The 25,173-nt window shown below is 37.7% G+C and overlaps 1 protein-coding gene across 6 annotated transcripts in view; it reads right to left on the bottom strand.

The window, feature by feature from the left end:
- The window catches only part of SIRPB1 (signal regulatory protein beta 1), a 1,192,076-nt gene that overhangs the window by 68,513 nt on the left and 1,098,390 nt on the right, over positions 1-25,173 (bottom strand). For all 6 annotated transcript variants that reach the window (XM_044090420.1, XM_044090421.1, XM_044090417.1 and 3 more), the window contains one exon: positions 20,982-21,032. In XM_044090420.1, coding sequence (XP_043946355.1) covers positions 20,982-21,032 — 51 coding nt within the window. The remainder of the gene's footprint in view (positions 1-20,981; positions 21,033-25,173) is intronic.

Here is a 25,173-nt window from a genome sequence, read left to right as displayed (position 1 = left end):
CATTTGTTTACCAGGAAAGTCCGACTGGACACAGGTCCATTTTCAGCAGAGGCCCTGAGAGAAAAGCTCCACATTACAATACATTACATGAGAGTAAAATGAAGTAGAACATACATACATATGACATATATACACATCAGAACAACATGCTATTGATTAACATACATACATATAGCATATATACACACAATAGGACATCACGCACGTGACTAACAAACATACATATAGCATATATATAGACACAACAGGACATCATGCTAGTGATTAACAAACATACAAATAGCATGTATGCACACAACAGGACATCATGCTAGTGATTAACATTTTTTACAGTAGACAATCAGAGGTACATTGTTTTTTACAATGACAGTTATAGGACTGAAGAAACAGATTATCAAAAAATTGTTAAATTATTAAAGTGTGCTTGTAGCTATCACACACTTAAACAAGTTAAGTTCTGTGTTTTAGTAGAAGCCATAACTATATATTGATAAATAGTTTGAGGCTTTTGGTTTGAGAATGTATCACAGAGACTTGGAGAACTATAGAATACACGGTTCTATTCTTTGATTGCTTCACTGAGGCTTTAACTTGGGGGCCTACAGAAAAGAACTCCTTTATGATACTAGTAAATACATGGGGGGAAGGGTGATGAGCTTAAACAGCAAAATGATTTTTCTAGTCTATTTATTATATATTTTTTAATTTTTTTCTACTTATTGTTATCAGAGGTACACTAGCTTCAAGATTTGCGAATGAGTACTGCAAAGCTATTTCAGTTTTTGTAAGCCTGTTAAGAAACATTAAACATTTCTTCAGATTGTCATTTAGCAAGCAGTACAGCAGTCAATCACATATGGGTGATGGGCAGGTATGAAGACAGGTTAGTCATGGAAAGAGAAACATTCTTGGAAGAAAACAATGGACATCTGGTACTGATAAGTGAAAAATCAGCCAATTGTTCATACCAAAAGGTTGCTGGGAGACAAGATGGATGCTCAGCCAGAATAAAGTGGAGAATCCTGCTCCCTTTGTTCTTGAGTTCTATAATTTCCAGGTTTAAATATGTAACCTGGGAGTTAGAAAGGCTTATCATGGTGTGGAAGCCTTAACTTATAGGTTTTCTACATTTTGCTAAGCCTTTCATAGGATCACAGGATCATAGGAGGTTACTAGGCTAATGGCCCTAGAGCCTTTTTCAGCCTGGCCATTCATGTTACAAATTTCCCAATTATCAATGTCCATGGGCTACAACAGCTTTAGTATATGCCTGTGACCTTGGGCATCTACAAACTGCCCCCATCTATAAGGGCCACAGATGGCAAGCTAGGGGCGAATTTCTAATTTCCCATCCATTGGGCTAAATTGTATTTGAATAAGGAAGAGCTCTGTTTCACATGAATGGTGATTCTGTGCCACAGAAGGGGTAATCTCTGAAACATTTACCTATCCTTCCAACATGTTTTGGTTATATCACAAATAAGGTTTAGATCCATAGATCAGGTCATTCTAGTGCTGTTTGTTTAGTGAATGTGTAGCAGAGCTATTAAGACTGGATCAAAGAATGTTTTGAAAGTTAGGTATAGACTGTCCCTCAGTGGTCTGTAGGAAACTGAGTACAGGGCTTTGAGGCAGTGCCCACAGGACATATTACCCACACCCTGTATTTTTTTAGTGAGGAACCTCTATGGCCGCTCCAATTGTTGCAAATACCTGGACAGGTACATGCCAAATGATGCATTGTACTTCATTATTGATCTAATGAGGGCTCAGTACACTGGGATTATGATCTATATAGATCTGGATGCCATGCCCTTACTTACAGGTTGTCACATAGAAGTATTTTCTCACAACCATGGTTATCAAAGATCAGGTTACTGTCAGCCTGAGTTCCAAGTCCATTACCACTGAGTCTACTCTTGGAGGAGTGTTATCAATGTTGTCATTTGCAGAGGTGTCTATCTTCCCAAAGGGTATAATTATGCATTTTTGTATTGAGTTTTAGGCCATGGTTTTGGCACCAGTTATTTGTCTGTGTCAGACCTTCCCGGAGGATATCTACATCTTTGGCTGATTCAGTGATAGAATCCAGCTTGCAGTCATCAGCAAATTTGGTAAGCCAAAGGCCCTCTACATTTGCCTTGACATCAGAGAAGTATATTCCAAAACGGAAAGGTCCCAGTACTGAGCACTATGGGACACCACTAGTATCAGGCTTCTTGGTGGGGTGGATTCCCCCACCCTAACTTCATGTGTTCTATCTGTCAGCCACTTAACTATCCATCAATTGACATAGGGATTTATCACTAAATCTGCACATTTGCTTATAAAACCAGAGCGAGGTATTTGTGACTAATGGCTTTGCCAAGTCAAGGTAGGCAGTATGTACCATTTTGCCATCGTCCTTGGTTGTAGTGACCTTTTCGAAGATGTTTACCAAGTTTAGTAGGCATGACCTGCCCTTGAAACTGAACTAGGATGGGTCTAGTGTTTGAAGATTTCCTATGTCTTTATCAGGTCCACAATAATTCTTTCCATGGCCTTGCATATAAGACTAGTTGTACTTATCAGTATGTAGTTCCCTGGGTCCACTGATGGTTTGCCTTTGTGTAGAGGGATGGCAGCTGCACTTCTCCATTCCCTACAGATTAATGCTGTCTGGAGGATGTAGCTTGAATAGAAATTCTAGTGGGCCTGACAGAACATGTTTCAAGCCATTTAGGAGGCATCCTGGGATATTATTAGGACCCACTGATGCGGTGTTTTAGTACTGGAGAGTGCAGTGAAGATCTGTTCTTTAATGATGGTTGGACATTGAATATCAGAGGATATTTCCTGGGGGAGGGATAGGAGGGTGAAATTGGAGCTAAATTTATCGACCAGTAAATTTGCTATATGCTTGGTTTAGTATAGAACATTCCATTTACTATTAGTTCAGCACACTGTTGGATTTTCCCTTTAAGATTGTGTTCATAGCTGAAAAATGCCTTATGGTTATCCCTAGCCTGGGAGACTATTTGCTTTGAACCTGAATTTGGTGAACTTGATTAGTCCCCTGAATTGCTTGTTGAGATTGATGAGAGATTTTTTTTATTTTGGACAGGATTTTATTTATTTTGTTGCAGAACCCATTTATACTGGGAGTCCACCAAGGGGGCTTGTTTTTAGAGTTTATTCTAAGTTTTTTTTTTCTTTCCAGCTTGGAATGCTGTCTCTATGCAGTCATTTACATGCTTATATAGAGCTGCCATAAACATTTCTGCATAGGCCACCATGTTCTCTGAATTTATGTGGACTGCCTTCACTTAGTAGGAATTAAATAGTCTTAGAACAGTTTTTAAAGGTTTTGGGGTCTGCTGGGAGTTCAGTCTTTATATTCTTGCAAGGGTTACCACTTTGTGATCTGATCTGAGCAGTGAGGACATTACACAAGGTCAGGCACAGCACGTCCTCATATTTGTGAACACCAGATCCAGAATATAGTCACCCCTAGTAGGTGCACAGACTAGCTGTCCCAAGATGTCTGCATTGACAAAATCCAGAAATATTTGAGCCTGCCTGTTAGTGGCTATGTATGTATCCCAGTTTATGGTGGGAGAGTTGAAATCACTCATGAATATAGTGTTGGGCTAAAGTGTGAGTGATTCCAGTACATTCAAGTATGCTGTATGGTTATCCTAGGTCATAGATGGGGACTTGTATCAAGCAAGGATATGGTATTGGACTTTACCTAAGGTTAGTTGGGCATGGAGTAGTTCAACTATATCATATTGTCTGACTAGTCTTGAGGTGTGCTTACTTTTTTATGCAGATTGATATGCATCTACCTCTCATCCCTTCTTGTGTAGTAACTGATCTAAATGTGTGGAAGGCATTATAGCCTTGTACTGCCAGTGTGCCTTCCACAACTTTAAACCAGTCCTAGTAATTGCACACATGTCAACAGTCTCCAGTGTGAGGTGTGACTCAAGGAGTGATCTTCTTGTTGAGACTGCTAGCATTGAGCAATAACATGTTTTGTTTATCTTGCATAGAATTTGGTACGTTAGAAGATTTATCAGATTGACATTACCTAAAAAGGCATTACAGGGGTAGATAATGTTTTGGACAATATCTGAAAGACTAGTGGTGACAGGTGCAAAGCAGCTTGGTTTTTCGATCACATCCTCCCAAGCTGATAAATAATAGATCTACTTAGAATGATACGTTAATTAAGTCAACTGTTAAAGTCAATCACCTTCTGTCTATTTTGTGGTGTGATCCCTGGAGAAGGTAGAATGCTGCTCAATGCTATGCTCAGACCTGCCTGAGATGGATACTTTGAAAGCTCCATGTCTCTCTTCATACAATCCAAGGAGTTACATCTCAGGTCACTAAATGTCACCTGGACTATGACAGAGACATACTAGTACTTGTGGTTTAATGTCCTGAGTGCATGTGTGATCTGGTAGATCCTTGCCCTTGATAGACAACTGACCATGACTGCCTCCTTGTTCACCCTGGTGAGGAGACATCAGTGTGTCTCAAAATAGAGTGTCCAATGACCAGTATGTTGGGTTGTGTGGCAGTTTGCCTTAAGGGCTTAGAGCCTGAGACATTGTGAGATGTAGTTGTATGTGTCCTGAGGAATGTTGTATCTATAGAGTGTTTTGGGGGGGAGGGGGTAGGTGGGGACAGCATATGGAAGGCCTTTGAGGTCTGGGTAGACTGCATTTATGAACATCAGCATATGTGAGTTCATGTGTCTGATCCATAGTAGGTGTAGCGTGTGTGTGTGTGTGTGTGTGTGTGTGTGTGTGTGTGTGTGTGTGTGTGTGTGTGTGTGTGTGTGTGTGTGTGTGTGTGTGTGTGTGTCTGTGTGTGTGTGTGTCTGTGTGTGTGTGTTACTGGCAACCTGTTTGGAGATACCAGTGTTTGTATGCATGATCTTTGCCCCCATATGCCTAGTGTAATTACATCTCTCACATACTGTGTCTGTCTGCTAAAGAATAAGGTGGTTGTCAGTAAACATAAGACAATTGCTACATTGTCTTAAGATGCTCATTTTCATCAGATTGGCTACAGAGACAATAGGAAAGTGCACATCCATGGCTGTGGAGTCTCTTTTTTGTGATCTGTGGTGAGTGGAGGAATCGGGGTTTAGAGTTGTTGGGCTGGGTGGAGATGTCTAGGATTGAGCTAAAGCAATACTCTTGGGGTAATGCTTCTCAGCAGACATACTATTTGCTCTTAACTCAGCTAGATACTTGAGAAATTAGCAAAAAAATATATTTATATAGGCAGTTACAATGCTAAGTGCCTGCATTTATAAAGTGCATTGCAAACCACTGCTGCATAACTCAGCAGAGGAGCAGAGGTTATGGGAGTTGAGTTAAAGAGGAATCCAAGCAATAAACAGTAAAAATGCAGAATAAGTCTGTATATATATATATATATATATATATATATATATATATATATATGTACATATATATGTATACATTGGACTATTGGATGGGTAACTGTAAATTCACCCCAGGGGTTCCACCTATGTCCCTCTTGGACAGGGGTGATTGATTGATAGTGGGAATAAGGGTAAAACTTGGGTAGGCTTGTAAGGGCCCTAGGGTCATGAGCCTAGTAACCTCCTGTGGTCATATGATCCTATGAAACAAAGGCTAACATGAGCTTTAAGAGTCTAATGAAAGTGCCTTATCAGTTTGAGCTGTTAGTGTCCAGTAGAAATAACACTGGAAGGGGCTTGCAAACTTTAATTTACAGCTGAGGTGGAAAGCTAAATAAGCACTAAGTTTAAAAACACAACAAGAGTTGAGCATATGGGTGGAAAAATTCTAATAATCAGCAGAGTAAAGAACAGTTTTAAACTCAGAGCCCATTTAACTCTCACATCCAAAGAGAGCTCTGCAGCAGAGCTTTCCCCATCAGGGTTGTCTCAGTGCAAAAATCATTCTTGCAGGCAAAGCTGGGTGCCATAATGTAGCAGTCTGGGTGAGTAACTAATGCTAATTATCCATATGCTCTCCCCAGAAAATGTCAGCATCTACCAATTTGCTTGGCCAAGTGACTCAGAGAATTTCTTGGCCAGGTAAAATTTTCCTTTTGGTGGAAAAAAATAACTTCTGTAAAACACAATAGTCTTCCATTTACTCCGATGGGAGTACACATGGTGCATGTAAGTTCAGTGAAAACATGGAAGTGGAGGGTGTTAATGTGTGTATGTCTGTGTGTGAGCATATATTCATATGTGTGTGAGTGTATGCATGTTTGTGTATGTGATTACTTGCATGCTTGTGTGTGTTTGTGTTTATAAGTGTGTGCATGTGTGTCTGTTTGTCTGTGTGACTGTAGGGGCTTGAATGAGGCTGAATTAATCTGTATGTGTGTGTGTGTGTGTGTGTGTGTGTGTGTGTGTGTGTGTGTGTGTGTGTGTGTGTGTGTGTGTGTGTGTGTGTGTGTGTGTGTGTGTGCATGCATGAGTTTATGCATATGTGTGTATGACTACTTGCATATTTGTGTGTGTGTGTGTGTGTGTGTGTGTGTGTGTGTGTGTGTGTGTGTGTGTGCGCGAGTGTCCACAGGTAGTCACACTAGTGATTTTACATATGGAATCAGCAGTCAGTTCTGTGTATGTGTTGCTGCATGCATGTGGTTGAATAAGTGAGCATTTCTGTGAGAGACTGTGCTTCAGCTAAGGGAGTGACTTTGTTAATCTGATACACGGGCCACTTGTGATGCTATTTATTTCTAACACCGCAGTGTTCAGGTCAGAAGCTTGGTAATGACCTTATAACCATTTCTTGCTCATTGCTGCTATGTCTGACTCTAAATCACATGTTCTTACCACTGCAGTAATTGGTGAACTCACATAGAGCAATTAGCATATCTGATGAGGATTTTAATGATTCCAAGCCATGCATGGTGATGGAATCCTTGTTGTTCTATTAACAGTTAAGTGTATTGGAGTAATATTTAAAAAATGTTTTTTCATGACTATCTGACAAAATTCTTGACCAAATTGCATGTATCAAGAACCTTTATTAAAGCATCATAAAAACATTATAAGTTACTCAACTGAAACCTTTTTTTCTGTCATTATTTTATTGTCTGAAAAACTTCTCATTAGTTAATTTCACTCTAAAAAAATAAAATGTAGGTGCAATTTATTTATTTGTGTGAATTCCTGGTTTGTTTGTTTTTTTTTATTAGAATGATAATAATACTCAAAATAATGAAAGTCTATATATATATATATATATATATATATATATATATAGAGAGCTATAAAGTGTCTTTTGCCTGAGGAAAAGGGAAGGGAAATCAGAATAAGGTTATAGAAAAGGAAAATCATGAAAATCCTAATAACATTTCTTCATTAACGCAGAAAAGGCAGATTTGTAACCTTCTTCTTCTTCTGCTTTTGGCTTTTCCTAGTTAGGGGTCGCCACAGTGGATCACCTGTCCGCACATGATTGGCGGTGGAGTTTTACGGTGTTGAGTTCTCAGCCTGGTGTCCAACCTTCCGTGAGATTTTAAGCTTTTATTTTAAACTGACTGCGTCTGCAATTATTGTTAAATCAAGAGACACTGAAACCATAACATAGTTTAGCAAATGTAGTAAGATGGCTAATGTTGTCCTAAGAGCTGGCTGTAGGCAGAATGCGCTGAGGTTTTGTTAAAATTGCATGCTGTTGATGGTAACTCCCAAAGGTCGAATGCGTGGTGTTTCTATCATAGTTCAGTTTCCTGTAATAGTGTAGGTTTTATTACTTGCAGTGTTTGTTGAAAGCCGAGGGCATTTTCTTTCATCATTCACTCTTATTGATTAGTCTGGAAAATAGAGAAGTAAGTGATGACGTTTTTCTGACAACAGGTTGCATCTGAACCACTGTTTAGGCAGTACAGTCTTCAAACGTATTGGGTCAGATATATATTCTGGGTGTGAAGACACATATTATTAGAAATACTATCGAAGAGTAATAAAGCTCAACATGAGTACTGGGACACTCCTACGTTATATGCAAACTCACTGCATTTCTGAGAAAACTGTTGACTGCAATCATAGTTCTCAGTAGTCACTTATTTTGTAGAATATCCCTGACCTTGCCTCATATTTTGTCCCATCCCTTGTAAAATGTTAAGACATAATTTTATACATCTTATTGCTCAGAACATGCATGCTGATGCAAAACTTATGTTTCTATTAAGTTTTTAATTGAATTAGAATAATATTTAATTTTTTTTCAGGAACATCTCTAAAAAAATCACAATTAAGTTACATGTATCAGGAATCTTTATTAAATCAGAAGCCCTTCAAAGAACCTGAACATCAATGTAAAACCAACATTTTTTAGAGACTTACAGGGTTATGACATCAGCTTATAATTAACCAAGACGTTATGCCACATTAACTTCCTGATTTCATCCATTAGACCCTCCCCCAAGTACCATCACATCTCCTGCTACTTAAATACTCCCACTCTGAGATCACACAATAGAGGGGATAGGGGGTATCTCTCAACCCTAGTACTGTGGCAGGTTTGCACAATTGTGAACCATCTGCTTTATTGACCAAGTATTTCAACAAATCAGATGTCAGCTTTGGCCACAGTCAACCTAATTTCAGAGATCTTCCTTATTTTTATTTATTTTTGTATATATTTATTTATTCATTTATTTTTTAGTAATTGAATTGGAATTAAGCTGACTTCAAAGGCTGATTTTCTCAATGTGGACTTAAAAAAAAAAATAGTGATGGGATAATCCTAACAACAATCTATAGGAAAACATTTTTCCAAGAATTCATTGTTACCTTATGATAGCTGACATCCAACACATATCAAAAGGTTTATACCTAAATCCCAGCTTATGAGAATTAGAATGATTTGTAGTAATCAGATACAGTATCACCTTTAGACACAAGATTTAGTACAGAGGTTTACAGCTAGAGGTTTATAATAAGACTGATATAGGTACAGTACAAATGTGGTTGAACAGATGTCTAGGTCTAGTTTACTACGATATAACTCAAAACCATCATGTAGAAATGAAGTTCCCTGATTTACAATAGTTTATGGCAGAAATACCTTTAAAATTGAGCAGATCATTAATAAACATTGACTCATTTTATTGCTTGGCAACACTTTCCGTACTGCCTGAGAGGTATTTATTTGGTTATTGTAAAGTGAAGAATTTAGTTCAGAGCTCATTGTGATTTACATACATGAAGCCAGATAGGGCTATGGGAGAAAAACAATTATACAATGACTGACCATTAACATTACAAAAGGAGTATGCTGATTTGTCAGCCCAGCCAGTGTGCCCATTGTAAATTGAGGATATACCAAAGATAATAGTCTGGCTGCTAAAGTATCACTGAATGGCCAGACTTTTTTTTCTATTATTATGTGGTAGACACACATTAGTCTGAATGAAAGAAACTGTGAAAATGAAATGTGTGTCATTATTTAATGACTTCGTTCATTATAAAACTTGTTTTTTTCCAAAATGAATAACTGAGGAACAAAGTCACTAAATAATGACAGGAATTTCGGTTTCAGACGCTATTTCCTTCAGCCAATGCACACATATTCAAATTTTTTTAAATAAAATATTGAGATGTACGTACGAGACCACACAAAATGCAATACAAACTAAAACATACCTGATTGTCCTTGTATTTTCCTGTCTCACTTGGATACACTTTTTTTTCTCTTTCAAAAAAAAAAATAGCAAAGGAGATCATCCTTTCTTTGTTGCTTGTTTGCTAAATCAGTGATGTATTGCATAAGCCTGGGAATGCAAGTCCCGTACGAACACATACATAAATGCATGGAACTAGCCATACCCAACAGAACCAAGGCGTTCTCATCCAAAAAAGGAAGCCAATCTGGTGGTCCCCTGGCATTAATAAACTCTACAACAGAAGGAAGAAACTGTTGCAGAAAAAGGTGAAGTCCCAAGACTGAAAAAACTCCCTTATTAGCCTCAACAAAAAGTTGAGATCCCTCATCAAATCCTCTAAAGCCAGCAATGAATGCAGAATTGTGACAGAAACTAAAATCAATCACAAAGCCTTCTATAGTTATATTAAGAATCTCCATGGCAATACCCATATTTGCTCTGAGTTACTGCACAATGGTACCTCTTATACTGAGCCAACAGATATTGCCAACATACTGGCCGACAGATTCAGTGCCAACTTTACCCCTCTCTCTCCCCTAAAGGACCAATCACAATACCGGAAGAATGCCACGCACCCAGCATTACTGCAGCAAAGGGGGTCTATATTATAATCTCGATGGTTTAATGCTTTGAATCACTAAAGATCGAACTTCAGTGATCGAAACATTAAACCATCGAACCATTGAAACTGTAATACACCCTGTAAAAAAAAAAAAAAACAAGTAAAAGGTGTTTAGGCAGGAGGCAAGCCCCCTGCACCCCCCACACCTCCCGCTACTTAAATATACCAACTCCGAGTTTGCACTTTAATGGAGTATGGTGCGGAAAGGGAAGATTTCCATTTCCTACACTGTAGCACAATCCCGGAGTTGGTATATTTAAGTAGCAGGGTGTGTGGGGGATGCAGAGGGGCTTGCCCCCTGCCTAAACACCCTTTACTTTCTTTTTACAGGGTGTATTACAATTTTGTAATAATTTAGGGTAACTATTTGATGTTTGCATTTTTTTTTATTTTCAAAGTTACGGAACTTTGATAATATGGTGTCGACCATATTGTATTCGATGTTCCATAACTTTGAGATTATAATATAGACCCCAGCACAGGTTAAAGTTGCATTGTCCAAGGCCAAGAATATATCTTCCATGGGACCTGATAATATCCCTGGCTGTATTCTAGTTAGGTTCATAGGTTCACAGGTAAGTACTAAGCTTTCGATCCTAGGGCCTATACAAGCATAACCCAACATGTTCCCTGGCATTCGTCACCCAAGAAAATTATTTTCCTGTGCCCCTGTCGAGCAGAACATGAACTACAAAGCGAACAAAGTTCAGTCACAGCCTCACCTCAGGCTTTGTCCCTGCCAAATGGCGCACTGCTACTGTCATCCTTCTCCATAAAGGGGGAGCAACTACAGATCCTGGGAATTATCACCCCTTTAGCCTGACAAGTCTGATATGTAAAGCTATGGAGTACATCATCATGGACCTGATTAACAAAGATGAACAAAATCTCCAAACTCTAGACCCCATGCAATTTGGCTTTGTGAAAGGTAGATCATACCTGCTCAACCTGGTTGACTTCTTTGAGTCAGTCACCAGTGCTGTGGATGAAGGTAATACAGCTTACCTCAATCTAGCCAAGGCCTTTGATACCATTCCTCACTCAAGAATTATTGATAAACTCATCAAACTAGGTGTCAACCCCTATATCACAAGGAGGTTTACAAACTGGCTCACAGATAGAACACACAGTGTGTAAGTAGTGAACTTCAAGTCAGACTGCTGACCAGTCACGACTGGAGTCCAACAGGCATCGGTTCTGGGTCCTCTCTTGTTCGGCATCTATTTCTCAGAAGTCCAGGAGAACGCAAAGAGACTCTGGCTGACCAAGTTTGCAGACGATTGCAAGCTGGGAGCCATTATTAACTCCCCAAGTGATGCAGACATCTTACAGAAAGGTCTCACTGAGACCAATGACTGGTGTCAAAACCATGGCCTTAAGTTTAATGCCAAAAAGTGTGTCATCATCCCCTTGGGTAAAAACTCCGTTCCCACTAATTACCACATTGATGGGAGCCCACTGAACACTGAAGGTGTTATAAGAGATCTGGGGATGCAGGTTGAAAGCAACCTCTCCTTCGACCACCACATTGCCACTGTGGTCAGAAAGTCCTTCTGTGTGGCACATCTCATTACCAAGGGTTTTGTATCCAGGAAGAAAGAGGTCTTCATCTCTCTCTCTCTTCTCTTCCCTCATTAGGCCAATCATTGAGTATAATGCCCCATTTGGCATGTACCTCGCTAGACACCTGCAACAGCTGGAGAGGACACAGAAGTACCTCACGAAGAGGATCCTAGGCATTAAACACATGTCCTACATGGACAGACTCAAACATCTCTGGCTATTCTCTGTCTCATATTGCCTACTTAGAGGCAATCTTTGCCTGACTTACAAAGTCATGTCTGACCCAGCTCTGCTAGAAATGCTACATCTAAAGAAATCCCAGTCCCTCCACACCACATGCTCCAGAGACCTCAACCTAATTACCACCATCAACAGAACATGCTGGAGGGACAGGTTCTCACCCAGAGACTGCCCATGCTCTGGAATCGACTTCCCATACATGTCAAGCAGAGCATCTCGCTGTCCCTCTTCATGAGAAATCTTGATGAGTGGATGGGAAATAGAAAGTTCACCCCGGGGATCACTGCAGTGGCTCTACTTGATAGAGGCACTGGGAACTAACGTCAGGTGACACGATGCCCGGGCACTTCTATGGGCTAGGCTTGTAAAGACTCCAGGGCCATTAGCCTAGTACACATCTATGAACCTTTGAACTTGCACAGTACATCATAAAAGAGCACAATCAGGAAACAACGTGGAAGAACACCACAGTGCTGTTATACAAAAGATATTATTTAAGAAAAGTAAGTCATTTTTTTCTTAAATATTGTCATTGTATAGTAATAATAACCAACTCTACTGTGTGGTATATTGAAGATTTACCCACAATTGGCTTTGTTTAATCACTCGGGCTTTGCCCTCATGAGTAAACCACACCAACCATGGGTAAACCTTCAAAATTCCACACCCATGTCATCGGATATTGCTATATTATATGGAAGCCACCCACATGGATAGTGTGTACAATGTCCATACATTGTTCAGTGTACATATTTTACTGCTAAGAATATTAACATTCTTTTTTAAATCAAACATCATGTTTCATGTATTTTGAAATGGGTAGCTTATTTAGTCTAATGTGTTTGTAGCTGTTTTTGTATAGGTCAGACATGTAGGCAGTTGAAGGAAAAAATTAGTTTATACTTTGATTTGAGATGTAAAAGGGAAAAAAGTGCATTATATAAGCACTGCAAAGAATAATTTTGTTCTAGATTTGTTTTTACTATAATTGTAAAAGTGAAACAGAGATCTTAGAATACTGTGCAATAGCAGCATATTTTAAATGGGAAAGAGAAAAGTTAAAAATGATAAATACAGGGTTTTTTTTATTTAAGCCTGGCCTTAATGATCAGCTATAATGAGAACAGTTAGCTGTATTTGTTTGTTTTGACATTGAACTGAATGTACCTATTGATTGGAATGGGTCATGTGATATTTTTCTTAGGTTATACAACCCCATATTACAGACTCTAAAATTCTTCCCCCGGTTACAACATCCTCCGCCTTGATCGACACACAAAACAAGGTTGTCGTGTAGTTATTGTATACTCTGACAAACTTTCTCTCAATCCTCTACCTACCAATCTCAATCCTCTATCGCCTCCCAATTTCCATCCAGCTAAAATTCTTATTGCTAACTAAATTAAATAATCACAAAAACCTAGCTATAGTAGCAATCTATATCCCACCTGGCAACAACATCCCTACCCTTGAACACTTTCTCTTCTGAGCATCTCAAAACATCTCTTATGAGACTATCATCCTAGGTGATGTCAGTATTGACCAGAACTCCCTTAGTTTCTCCCAATACTACCATAAATCTAGTTGGATTATCTCCAATCATCACCTCTCCCACCCATATCAATAAACACACAAATGACAGCACTACCCTTGACTGGATCCTCACCTCTAACCCAAATCTGTATCACAACGCCACCACTCTACCCAACTCCCTCAGTGACCATCTCCCTACACACATGTTACAAAAGTCAACTTATCTGCTAAAAGCTCACCAATACAAAGATAGCTGTAATATCTCTAATTTTTGCCCAGATACCTACAATAATCTTCTCTCCTTTATTAACTTCTTCTTTCTCTATGCCTTCCCTCTCAATAATGTTGTCTGCAAATTTAACAACTCCTTCCTGAATATTCTAAACTCCTTATCCCCCACATGAAAAGTAAGAACAAAAACAAACTTTGCTCCATGGTTAATCCAATCCACCCATACAGTGAGACAGCACCTGCAAACCTATAGAAAACCTAAGAAACTAACTAAGAAACAAGTAATAGACAACCTCAGCTTCAACAAGAAAATAACCCTTCTGTCCTAACAGACACTGCCTCCTTTCTTAATTCCTTCTTCACTGACTCTATAAAAAGTTAACTAAACCTTACAGCACCTCCCTCTCCCCTTCTGATTCCCTTCCCTCTACAATTCCACTCATTTTTGTCTTAAACCTGTCCCAACTGCATACATCAAATCTCTTCTTACCAAACTGAAAACCTGCTCCTCCTCTGTTCCTTAAACTTGCAGCTAACTCTGTTTCACATCCAGTCTCCATATTAGTAAACAGGTCAATTCAAGAGAACACAGTCTCTGACACCTGGAAAAAAATCCTATGTCATACCCCTCCACAAAGGTAGCAATTCAACTGAACCAACCATCTACAGACCTATCACCATACTATCCCCTTTATCCAAAATTCTAGAAAAATGTATTCATAACCACCTTCTCAAACACATCATACAAGACAACCTGTTAACTCCCACCCAACATGGTTTCCATCCTCGCCACAGCTCCTTTACAGCTCTCATTTCATTTACACAGAATATTGTCAAACCACGGGACAGTAACAAACTAGTCTCATGCCTCTTCCTTGACCTATCTAGAGCCTTCAACACCATTTCCCATACCCTACTGCTCTAAAGTCCTTCTTCCCTTAACCTCTCCTCATCTACTATACTGTGGTTCTCCTGTTACCTCTCCAACAGATTCCAATCCATCAATGACTTTCCACCTTCTCCCCCTTCCTCCCAATCCAAATAGGTGTCCCCCAGGGGTCAATCCTTGGACCTCTCCTGTTTAATATCTTTACATATAGCGTACACACTTCCTGTCCATCCTCCTCAATACTACAATAAGCAGACGACTCCACTATTACCTCGTGCTCTGATAACCTTCCCCACCTCCTTGCTCTTACTCAAGATTCCCTCCTTTCAGTGGAAAAATGGCTGACCAATGATCAACTACTTCTCAATCCTAAAAAAAAACAAAACTTCTACTCTTCCTCCCCAATTCACTACAGCAACACAAAAATACTTTCACAGTATCTTCTCTTAATAATAATACACTTCTCTCTGCTGAACCACATATTAAACTTCTGGGTGTAATTGTAGATGACCAACTAAAGTTTGACATACATATTCAGCAAGCCATCAAAAAGACTCACCAAAACTTGGTCTCTTATACAGACATAAAAAAATACCTCACTATTAATGCCAAACATTCTTGAGCACAGACTTCTCCCAAACTTACTTTATGCAGCTGCTATTCTCACCAAAATTCAATCCAATCTATTAACTAAACTTGAAACCACATACAACAAAATAGCCAGATTCACTGCCAACCTTCCCTATCACTCTCACCACTGCATAGCTTAAAAAACCTACAATGGCTTGAGCTCCATAACCAACTCTTTCTTCCCCAACTCCACCTCACGCACTATCTTAAATCAATCCCCCCGTTGTCCTGGCCTCACAGACTTCATCAATCCCTTCCCTCCTAAGTGTAACCTACATAGCACAGTCCTACACCTCTTACACATTTACAAACCCAATAAAAAAACTGGCAAACCTTTATACAGCTACTCCGTCAGCAATGCCTGGAACAAACTTTCTCTTTCACTACAAACAAATGGCAACTTCCTTAACTTCAAAAAACTTCTAAAGGACTTATTTACTAATTCCTGGACCTGTCCTTGTCCCGCTCCCACCTAAACTACTCCCGCTCCTCTTCTCCTCCCCCTGTCAGTTCTCACACCTTACCACAAATACTCATTTAAGGTCTTTATGATATTCTACCAACCTTGAATTTCTCTCTGATGGTAATTGCTACATAGAATCTAAATTGTTATATTATACTTTATATACTGAATATGTACTATGGCTGTTTAACCCCTCAATATTACTCTTGAAATCTAACATGTTCATTTATAAGTTCCTGTGTAAATACATATGCATGTTAACATTGTATGATGTTTTGTTTTTGTATTTGGTTATCTGTGGAGCTTTTCTCCTTGGGTATTCACTGAAAAGGGGCTCTGCACCCCAGTCAAACTTACCTGGTTAACAAATGTTGAATAAATAAATAAATACATAAATAAATAAATAATGCTACTTTTATTAAATTTGTCTGCACTGAAGAAGCACATTTATTAAAAGATCATTAATACCTACTGGTCATGCTTTCTTGTTTTATGTGTGTGTATTTGTGTGTATGCATGTGCATGTGTGCATTTGTGTGTGTGTGTGTGTGTGTGTGTGTGTGTGTGTGTGTGTGTGTGTGTGTGTGTGTGTGTGTGTGTGTGTGTGTGTGTGCACGCACCCGTGTGCCTGTGTGTGCATATATGTATGTGTCTGTGTGAGCATGTATGTGTGCGCGTGTGTGTGTGTGTGTGTGTGTGTGTGTGTGTGTGTGTGTGTGTGTGCGTGTGTGTGTGTGTGTGTGTGTGTGTGTGTGTTTGTGTGTGTGTGTGTGTGTGTGTGTGTGTGTGTGTTTGTCTGTGTGTGTGTGTGTGTGTGTGTGTGTGTGTGTGTGTGTGTGTGTGTGTGTGTGTGTGTGTGTGTGTGTGTGTGTGTACATATGCACTAAGGCACAAGGTGATACACACGGTATTGACAACACAATAATATAACATACTGAGGACCTTAAAAGCCCTGATTGTGCAGCATCATTTCTGTAATGTTCACTCTGAGTGCTGCACTACAATTATAAAATAAGTAGTTGTATTTTATTTCTAATTGTTGATACATTTCTCTCTTAGGGTTAATTTATAAGGGTCTATATTAGTTCATCAAAATACATATTCACTGAATATGTATTCATTGACAGCTAAACAGCAAAATTCATTACAGCAAATCATGTAATTTTTCCCAGAGTTAGGAACCACTGGTCATCTAGCACTCCAGAACACAAAATGCACTAAATCCAACCCACCCCAGCCCCCCTAACCCCTGTAACTATACATATATATATATATATATATATATATATATATATATATATATATATATCTACTCCAAGATCACACTAATGGGGGGAAAAGGGCAAAGTTGCGCTAATGGCCCAGTAGTTCCTAACCCCGGGAAACATTCCATGCGTTGCTGTAAGGAATTTTGCAGTTTAGCCACTGATGAATAAGTAATCGATAAATATGTATTTTAAGGACCTAATATACACCCATTTCTACAGGTAAAACAGTATTTTGTAGCTATAACTACATTTGTATGTGTGATGTCTGTGGCTTTTTTTAACAATAAATATGGTCAGGGCCAAATTACTGCAACTGTGACTGTCCATCATGCTGATATTGACAAATGGAAAAATACATTTGCATATACATGCTATGGGAAGTTCTGAAACGTCTGCAATATGCACCTCCTATGGGTTTTATTCCACTTTTCAAAATGGGTATCTTTTTTTTCAGTTTGAATTTTATATTTGGAAGTTTATATGAGATTATGATATCTTTTTTGATGCATTTTAATAAAAAAGTATATCCTGGATTTTAGCTCACTGACTGTGGTGCAGGGTTATAATATTTAAGTTATGTGAACATTCAGGATACAATGTTTCAAAGCAGATGTTTTAGACATACCATTTTATCAAAATGCTATGTGGCATTGCACAATTTCCTTTGCACATCTTGTTCAATCTTTTTTACAATCCACACTTTGGATATGGATTACATAAATTCAGTGCCAAAACTCCAGTAATGGTAATCCATAGATGATATGTTGCAAATGTGAATTTACAATATTATGATCTGATGAAATGGATTATGGGAATCTGGAAAAAATGTCCTGGATGGATGTTAAAAAAGTGTATTTCCTGTTTGAGGGATCTTTTTATCAAATTGTTGAGTGCAGTTGCACATTTTTATTTGTAAAAGCTATTTTTCATTCATTTCCGTAAATCACATTTTAGATCTGTGCTGCACAAATTCAGAATTACAGCTCAGGTGTTGGTGATCAGCAGTGTGTACATTTTGATGGGATTATGGGCACTATGTTACATTTTCGGTAACTTTGTATATTTCCTTAAGGAAATGGATTATACAAGCAGCTGGCCAATCTGTAACATTGTTCCTCTGTAGGATAGTTCAGACAAGAGTAACTGTTCAAACATTGAACCTCACAAAACCAAAGCTGAGGACAGAGAAAGCGGAGAAAACACAAACGCTCAACATGTCTAGGGCATGACATTTATATTACAGGGCCAACTAGACCTGCTTCATGTATTCTACAGTGGATCTTCTGTAAAAATAATTTATGCTTGTTATGTAGTGGAATGTTCTAGATTTTAATTAAAAAAGAAAATAACTGCTTAATTTTTCATGGTTTGTGGCAGTATGTCTGTATAATTTATTAAATGGCATTTTTAAGAATGTCTGATTGAATAAGTGAGTTTATTTCCTAAGCCTGTCATTTCAAAAGATTATTTCCCTTTGCAGTCCAGAAATGTGCACTGTCTAAGGCTGAACAGGAGACTATTTTGAATGAGAGACTACTTTCTGGAAGGTGGTGTATAATTCCAAAATTCCTGGCTATACCCTTGATCAAAACACCTAATGATATAACAAAATTTAAATATGTAATACAGACAATAAAAATAAAAGTAGTCCACATATTAACGAACAGCACAAACCTTTCTGTCGGAGAAGAACAAGTCAGGCTGCACTTCCTTGGAGTTAAAGGAAATATAGCAATAACCCACGCCTGGGTGTGGGCAATGCTGGATTTACCCACAGTTGGCGTGGTTTGGTCCCGAGGGCGAAACCCGAGGGACCAAACAAAGCCAACCGTGGGTAAATACAGCATTACCCACACCCAGAAGTGGGTTATTGCTATTATACCATCACATTATTTAAGAAAAGAAACTATTACTTTTCTTAAATAATGGCATAGTATAATGCCTGTTTACTGCCCTTCCGCAGATGTCTGGCATCCGCGGCAGTTCTGATATACTGCACGCCTGCGCAGTACATCAGAGCTGTGGGCAAAAGCAACGGAGAAAGCAAGATCTCTGTTGCTTTTTACTGTTTCGCTATGTTAAATGGGTTTAACATAGCGAGACAGTTTTAAAATAAGCAACGGAGATGTCCGTTGCTTATTTTAAAACTGTCTCGCTATGTTAAACTCATTTAACATAGCGAACAGTAAAAAGCAACGGAGATCTTGCTTTCTCCGTTGCTTTTTTTTAAAACCTGTCTCGCTATGTTAAATGGGTTTAGCATAGCGAGACAGCTTTAAAATAAGCAACGGAGATCTCCGTTGTTTATTTTAAAGCTGTCTCGCTATGTTAAACCCATTTAACATAGCGAGACAGTGTTTTAAAAGTAGAGTTATACTAATGAAAAAATGTCCGGGCGACCGGACCTTTTTCCATTAGTATAACTCGATTTACAATGTGCACGCTGGCCAATCAGCGTGCATGTTTTGGGGGGGTCATGGTATAATAGTTGTTTTGTCATGGAAAATAACTCTTCCCCTTATCTGACTTAGCATGGTGTCAGAGCTAGTATATTTATTCATCAAAGATGTGAGGGGACAGCCCCTCTGCAAAAGCAAAGGATCTTCTATCTGTCGTTTATCTCTTTCTTTTAGGTTTGCTGTCAGAATTATTCACTATTAGAAACACAGTACTTTTGTTTTAATTGTAATGTAATTTTGACAATAACAGCAGCAATACTTAATAATATGTGCATGTACGTTTTATTGAAATGTGGTGTTATAAAAGAAAAACATATTAAGAACCGCTGCAGCAACATGCTATGTTGTTTCGCAGTATCTTTAATACATTGCATATATTTTATGGTTATTAGATGAAGTTACTAAGTGTATGAATGCAGACAGGGTGCTCAGGGTAATAAGTTTGCAGTGCTTTACAGAGCAGTGTGGCTTTACCGCTGCACATTTCAGTTCTTTGCACTTTCCTATTCCGATAGCTGCAATGTAGATAGCGCTGCTGAGTGCTTACTTTGCTACAGTCACATGCGTGTCATTACTGGGTGCCACTATTCAAAGCTGCTAATGAAGTTTAAAATGGCTTAGTGTTCACTGATCTTTGACCAAGTAGGGCAGATTTTATTGTAGTCAGATAAGTTTAACTGAATGCATTAATACAAAATGAAGAAAACTGTATCTGGATTCAAAGGTAAGTGCTTTGTGTTTCCACAATACACATTTTTGGGAATTCACATTTTGGAACAACTCACAGCTTAGAATATATGCATCATACATGGCTTCTGAATCTCTGCATCCTTTCCCTGATCAATAATTAACCCTGTGATCTACACTATTCATGTATGAAACTCAACCATACTGTCATTAGTAGCACCTATAAACAGTATGAAATCTCTATTTCAGGCTGATGATTTAACAATATTAATGTAATATATAGAAAGGAACTTATATAGATAATGACCAAAGTCTATCAGATTTCTTTGAACATATATATCATAGGAAATTTGAAGTGTATAAAAGTACACACTATATATCAGTGCATTTTTGGCTTTTTAAAATGGTACATCATTAAATTTTGCCTTCGCAAAATCCACAAAAGATGTTTTTGTTATTTAGTCGTGCTCTGATTTATCACATGCTGTAAGCATAAGCTTTGCTCCACATAATGTTAAGCATGACCTGACTCTAACACAATAAACAAGTAAATTAATCTCTGTTCATATGTCATTACAACTATAAATAAGATAATTATCACATCTAAGCTTATGTACCTGAGATGCACAGCATACCACCGTATTTCTCTGATTCAGTACTTATGTGCAAAGAGAGAAAAAAGAATTGTAATAAACACATTTAAAACTGTTCTTACCTTTTTTCGAACACTGGTTGCATATTCTACATTTGATATGAAGGTTTTTCTCTGTTCAGAAATAAGTAATATGAAATTAGCAATCATTTTCACATTTGATGACTTACAGTTTGTTTTCTTATTTTCTAATATGTAAGAGTGTCACAATTAATGCCAGTGTGTAAAGATGTTTTCAATGTATTCTACAACTTGTGTATAAAGTGATACTTTCCTTTACAGTCTCAGTACATCAAATCTAACTTTGCTTTGAAATTTGGACTGGCATTTTACTTGTTACGCAACTATTCAAATTTTTCAGAAAGCTACTAAATATAATGCCTCAATATGAAAGCATTACAAACTCATCTACTACATTGTCCATTGAAAACAAAATCTGCCAATTCATTTCCAATGCCCCTGCTCATGAAAACCATTGTACTACCCTCTTCAAAGTCAAATAGCTACCTGTCACCTACAGAGCAGAGCTACTCCTAAGGTCTCTTCTTATCAAACTACTTCAGCCAGGTATCTTCTCACCACTTTCAGCCAGACTTCATAAAAAAGCAACCTCCTACAATCTTTCCTAATTAGTTCCCTCACTCCGACACCACAAACCAAACTATACTCTGTAGTGAGCATTCCTTCTCCAACCTTGTCCCCAAACTCTGGTAGTCCCTCCACCATCACCTAAAATCAGTCTCCTCTGTCCTCACTTTTAGAGCACAATTCAAGAGATGCCCTCATCAAAAATCTGACTGTGAGTGTTTTTCCACTGGACACATCACTTCTAATTTGCCCCTTTGTTCTTACTTGCTGTATCCCCCTCATATTTATTACTAAAATTAATCCACATTTGCTTTCCTCTTCAATAATATTTATATAGTTTCAGTTATCAATGTGATTGTCTGTGATTATTCCATGTTTGTGATCTTGTGTGTGTTTTTTAATGTGAATTTCTTATTCTGGACAGTGCCTGCAAATGGTCTGTTGTGATCAGTATGCTATCCTGGTAAACAAACTATATATATATATATATATATATATATATATATATATATATATATATATATATATATATATATATATTTGTCCACAACGGAAAATAATTATCTACAATTATATAATTTCCCTAAAACACCAATCAGATCAAAACTGATGCAACAGCAGAACTCATCATATACAAGCAGCAAACTGTTTAGCTATTGGAAATTCATCCTGCACAAACTGCCATTTACCAAATGAATTTCAAATGCAATTTGTCTTTATTTCTCTTTGGCATTCAGTCACATTGTGTCCCTTTTTCTCATAAGACTGATTCACTTTGGGAAAAAGACCAAAAAGATACTGCAATTGATAATAAAAGCTGGTTGAACGTGTGTAAGACAGTACAGTAAAACTATCATACATAGTCTAATGCACGCAACACATAACATTAACAATGTCAGGTGCCCGCTCAACCACATTCTCACTTTTTTATATTTTAAATATAAGAGGTTGAGGTTTAAGTTTCCTGTGGACGAGGTCCAAGTTGATTATGTATATGTGGACTTTTTCATAGGCTAGCTTGAGATTTTTTTATCCTAGGTAGTTTCTGGATTAGTTTTATCTGTTCTCAGAGTTTGTTTTAATTTATTTTCAGCTGCACAAACTTGCCTTTATCATGTAAAGAATGGATGTAGGTCAATATACACTTGACATTCGACAGATGCGATTTACATTAATTTCTATCATTGCTCTAACCCTAAAAGGCAAGTAAGTGAGAACAGGTATTCTGGAAATCTGGAATGCAAGGCCATTTTTTGTGATGTGCATACTAAGTATGTTTTGATTTCTGTATTAATTCACTTAGGTTTTGTGTATAATGCTGAGCTATATCACTAATAGGGCTGGAGATGCTGAAAAGGGCTTGAATACCCTGAAAGACAGATTTATTTTGAATTTAACACTATAGAGCTATAAGACTGCAGATTCAACATTTATTAGTTTTATAATTTATTTATTCTGTTCATATTATCCTATAGTACAGAGATCAATTTGTTATTTCTACCCCTTGATTGTTTATCTAACGGACAGGATTAGTACTTGTAAAAATGCTTTTTCAGCTTCATATTGGTTGGACAACTGTGGGTGTATTTTCACATCATTTTGATATATGACTGATTTCTTTATGTCTTACGACTGGTGCTTTGCATAATCTTTTTAACATTTGATTGGGTAGTTAATGGAGGAGAGTTTTCAGAAATGCTTTTTATTTGCTGTTGAATTTTCAGTGGTCATTCAATGGTTCTGATTATGTCATTATTGACAAAAGCACTTCAGCTTTATTGCAGTTTTAACTTTGTACATTAAAGTTACTTTATGCAAGTTTGAGGTATCCTGTCATTTTTATTTTTATTTTAATGCTCAAACAAGTACGTTTGGAGCTGTGAAGGTCTCAGTGAAGGGCACGTAGTTAACTAGCATCAGCCACTCTCCCATGACTGCTCCTTTAGCATGCAGCTTCCCTGGTGAGACCACTCCTTGCACTAAGGACCCTGTGAAGTGAAAATCTTCAACAGTACAGAAGGCTTTGGATCAGAAAGGCTGATCAGGAAGCTTAGCCCTTCTGAGATAAGGTTTCCATATCACAGTAAGCCTTTTGGAATGCACCCCCCCCTTTCAGATCTTACATGGAAGCATCTAATTAAATACTTGGAAAAATATTAATGACCATTTTATATGTAATACTACTGTATATATTGTTTAGAGAACTTTTTTCTGTCTCATATGTGTTTCTTCTTTAAATATGAAATAGAAGCTTTATTGTGTATCTACATATGCACAGTGTTTAATTATATATTGTGATTTCATTCAATTTTAGTGTTTTCATAAGATGATAATGCAAAGTTGAAACAGACATATCTGTATTGATATCTATATCTATTGTACTTATATCTGAGTATATTTTTATTTCATATTTATACTGAATTATTTATGTTTGGCACTGAACTCATGGCAGACAGCTGAGGAAATTCTGCTAAATCCTACACTTTCTCTGCCCCCCCCCCCCCCAACTCTGCCACACCTCTTTTTTCTCTGTCTTTCAGTATCCTACATGGATAATTACTTTGTCTTTGCAAAGCAACTATTATAAGAAAAGATTAGAACTATAAAAGATCTAGGAATTTATATGTATGCTGCTACCCGTACAATAGAAAAAAACCATGCTGGAGGAATAATCTATTACATCGTAGTAGCATGCACCCAAGACATATTTACCCGAATATATTAAAAGGCCAAGCATTAAGATCATCTAGGCTGACAACTCATGAGGACAGATATCAGGAGCAACAAAAGATACTGGCGGGTAACTTTATTGATAGAGGCTATGCAAAGAAAGAGATAGATGAAATATTTTCATACAATACAACACAAAGAATGGAGAAAGGTACCCCTTTTTTTCATAAAAATAGAAGGTCAATGGACAAAAAGGGGCCAGGCCATGGTGAAAATAAAAATAAAAATAGATTGGTTATTCCATTTACAAATAGAAATATGAAAATTAAAGAAATTATTAACAGTAACTGGGGATTATTAACCATAGATGACAAAGTGAGTGAGTTGGTTGGACATAAACCACAAATCACTTATAGGAACATGAAATCACTAAAACGTTTATTGTGTTATGAGGAGAAGAAACATGAAACAGTATATTCTCAGAAGATAGGGCCTTTTGCCTGTAGGTGTTGTAACCAGTGTGCATATATGACAAATCCAGATACTGGGTATGAATATACATTCAAGTTTTATGCAGATTGTAAATCCAGAAATTTGGTATATTTACCCAATGTCAGACATGTGGATCATTTTATGTGGGAAAAACGAATAGGACTTTAAGGGAACGTGTTAGGGAACACTTATATGCCATCAATAAAGAGGATGAAAGGAATGCCTTAGCTAAGCATGTCATTGATTATGGCATGACACATAAATTTAAGTTTAGGGCCCTTGAATTAATTAGGACAACAAATAGATTAGGTGATATTAAGAACTATACAGAAGAACAAGAATGTAGATGGATAATGAGGCTACACGCACATAAAACCTACGGCCTCAATGATAAGATATCCCTGAAACCCTTTCTGTCAGCAAGATCACATGCACACTAAGAGTATGGACATACATGGTGTTTATATATTGTTCTCAGGAATAGAGGACATACATATATATGTGT

Source organism: Protopterus annectens, chromosome 12.part0 (genome assembly GCF_019279795.1).
Source record: "Protopterus annectens isolate FY-2018-M chromosome 12.part0, PAN1.0, whole genome shotgun sequence".
NCBI lineage: Eukaryota > Metazoa > Chordata > Ceratodontiformes > Protopteridae > Protopterus > Protopterus annectens.
This window is presented reverse-complemented; position numbering and strand designations above follow the sequence as displayed.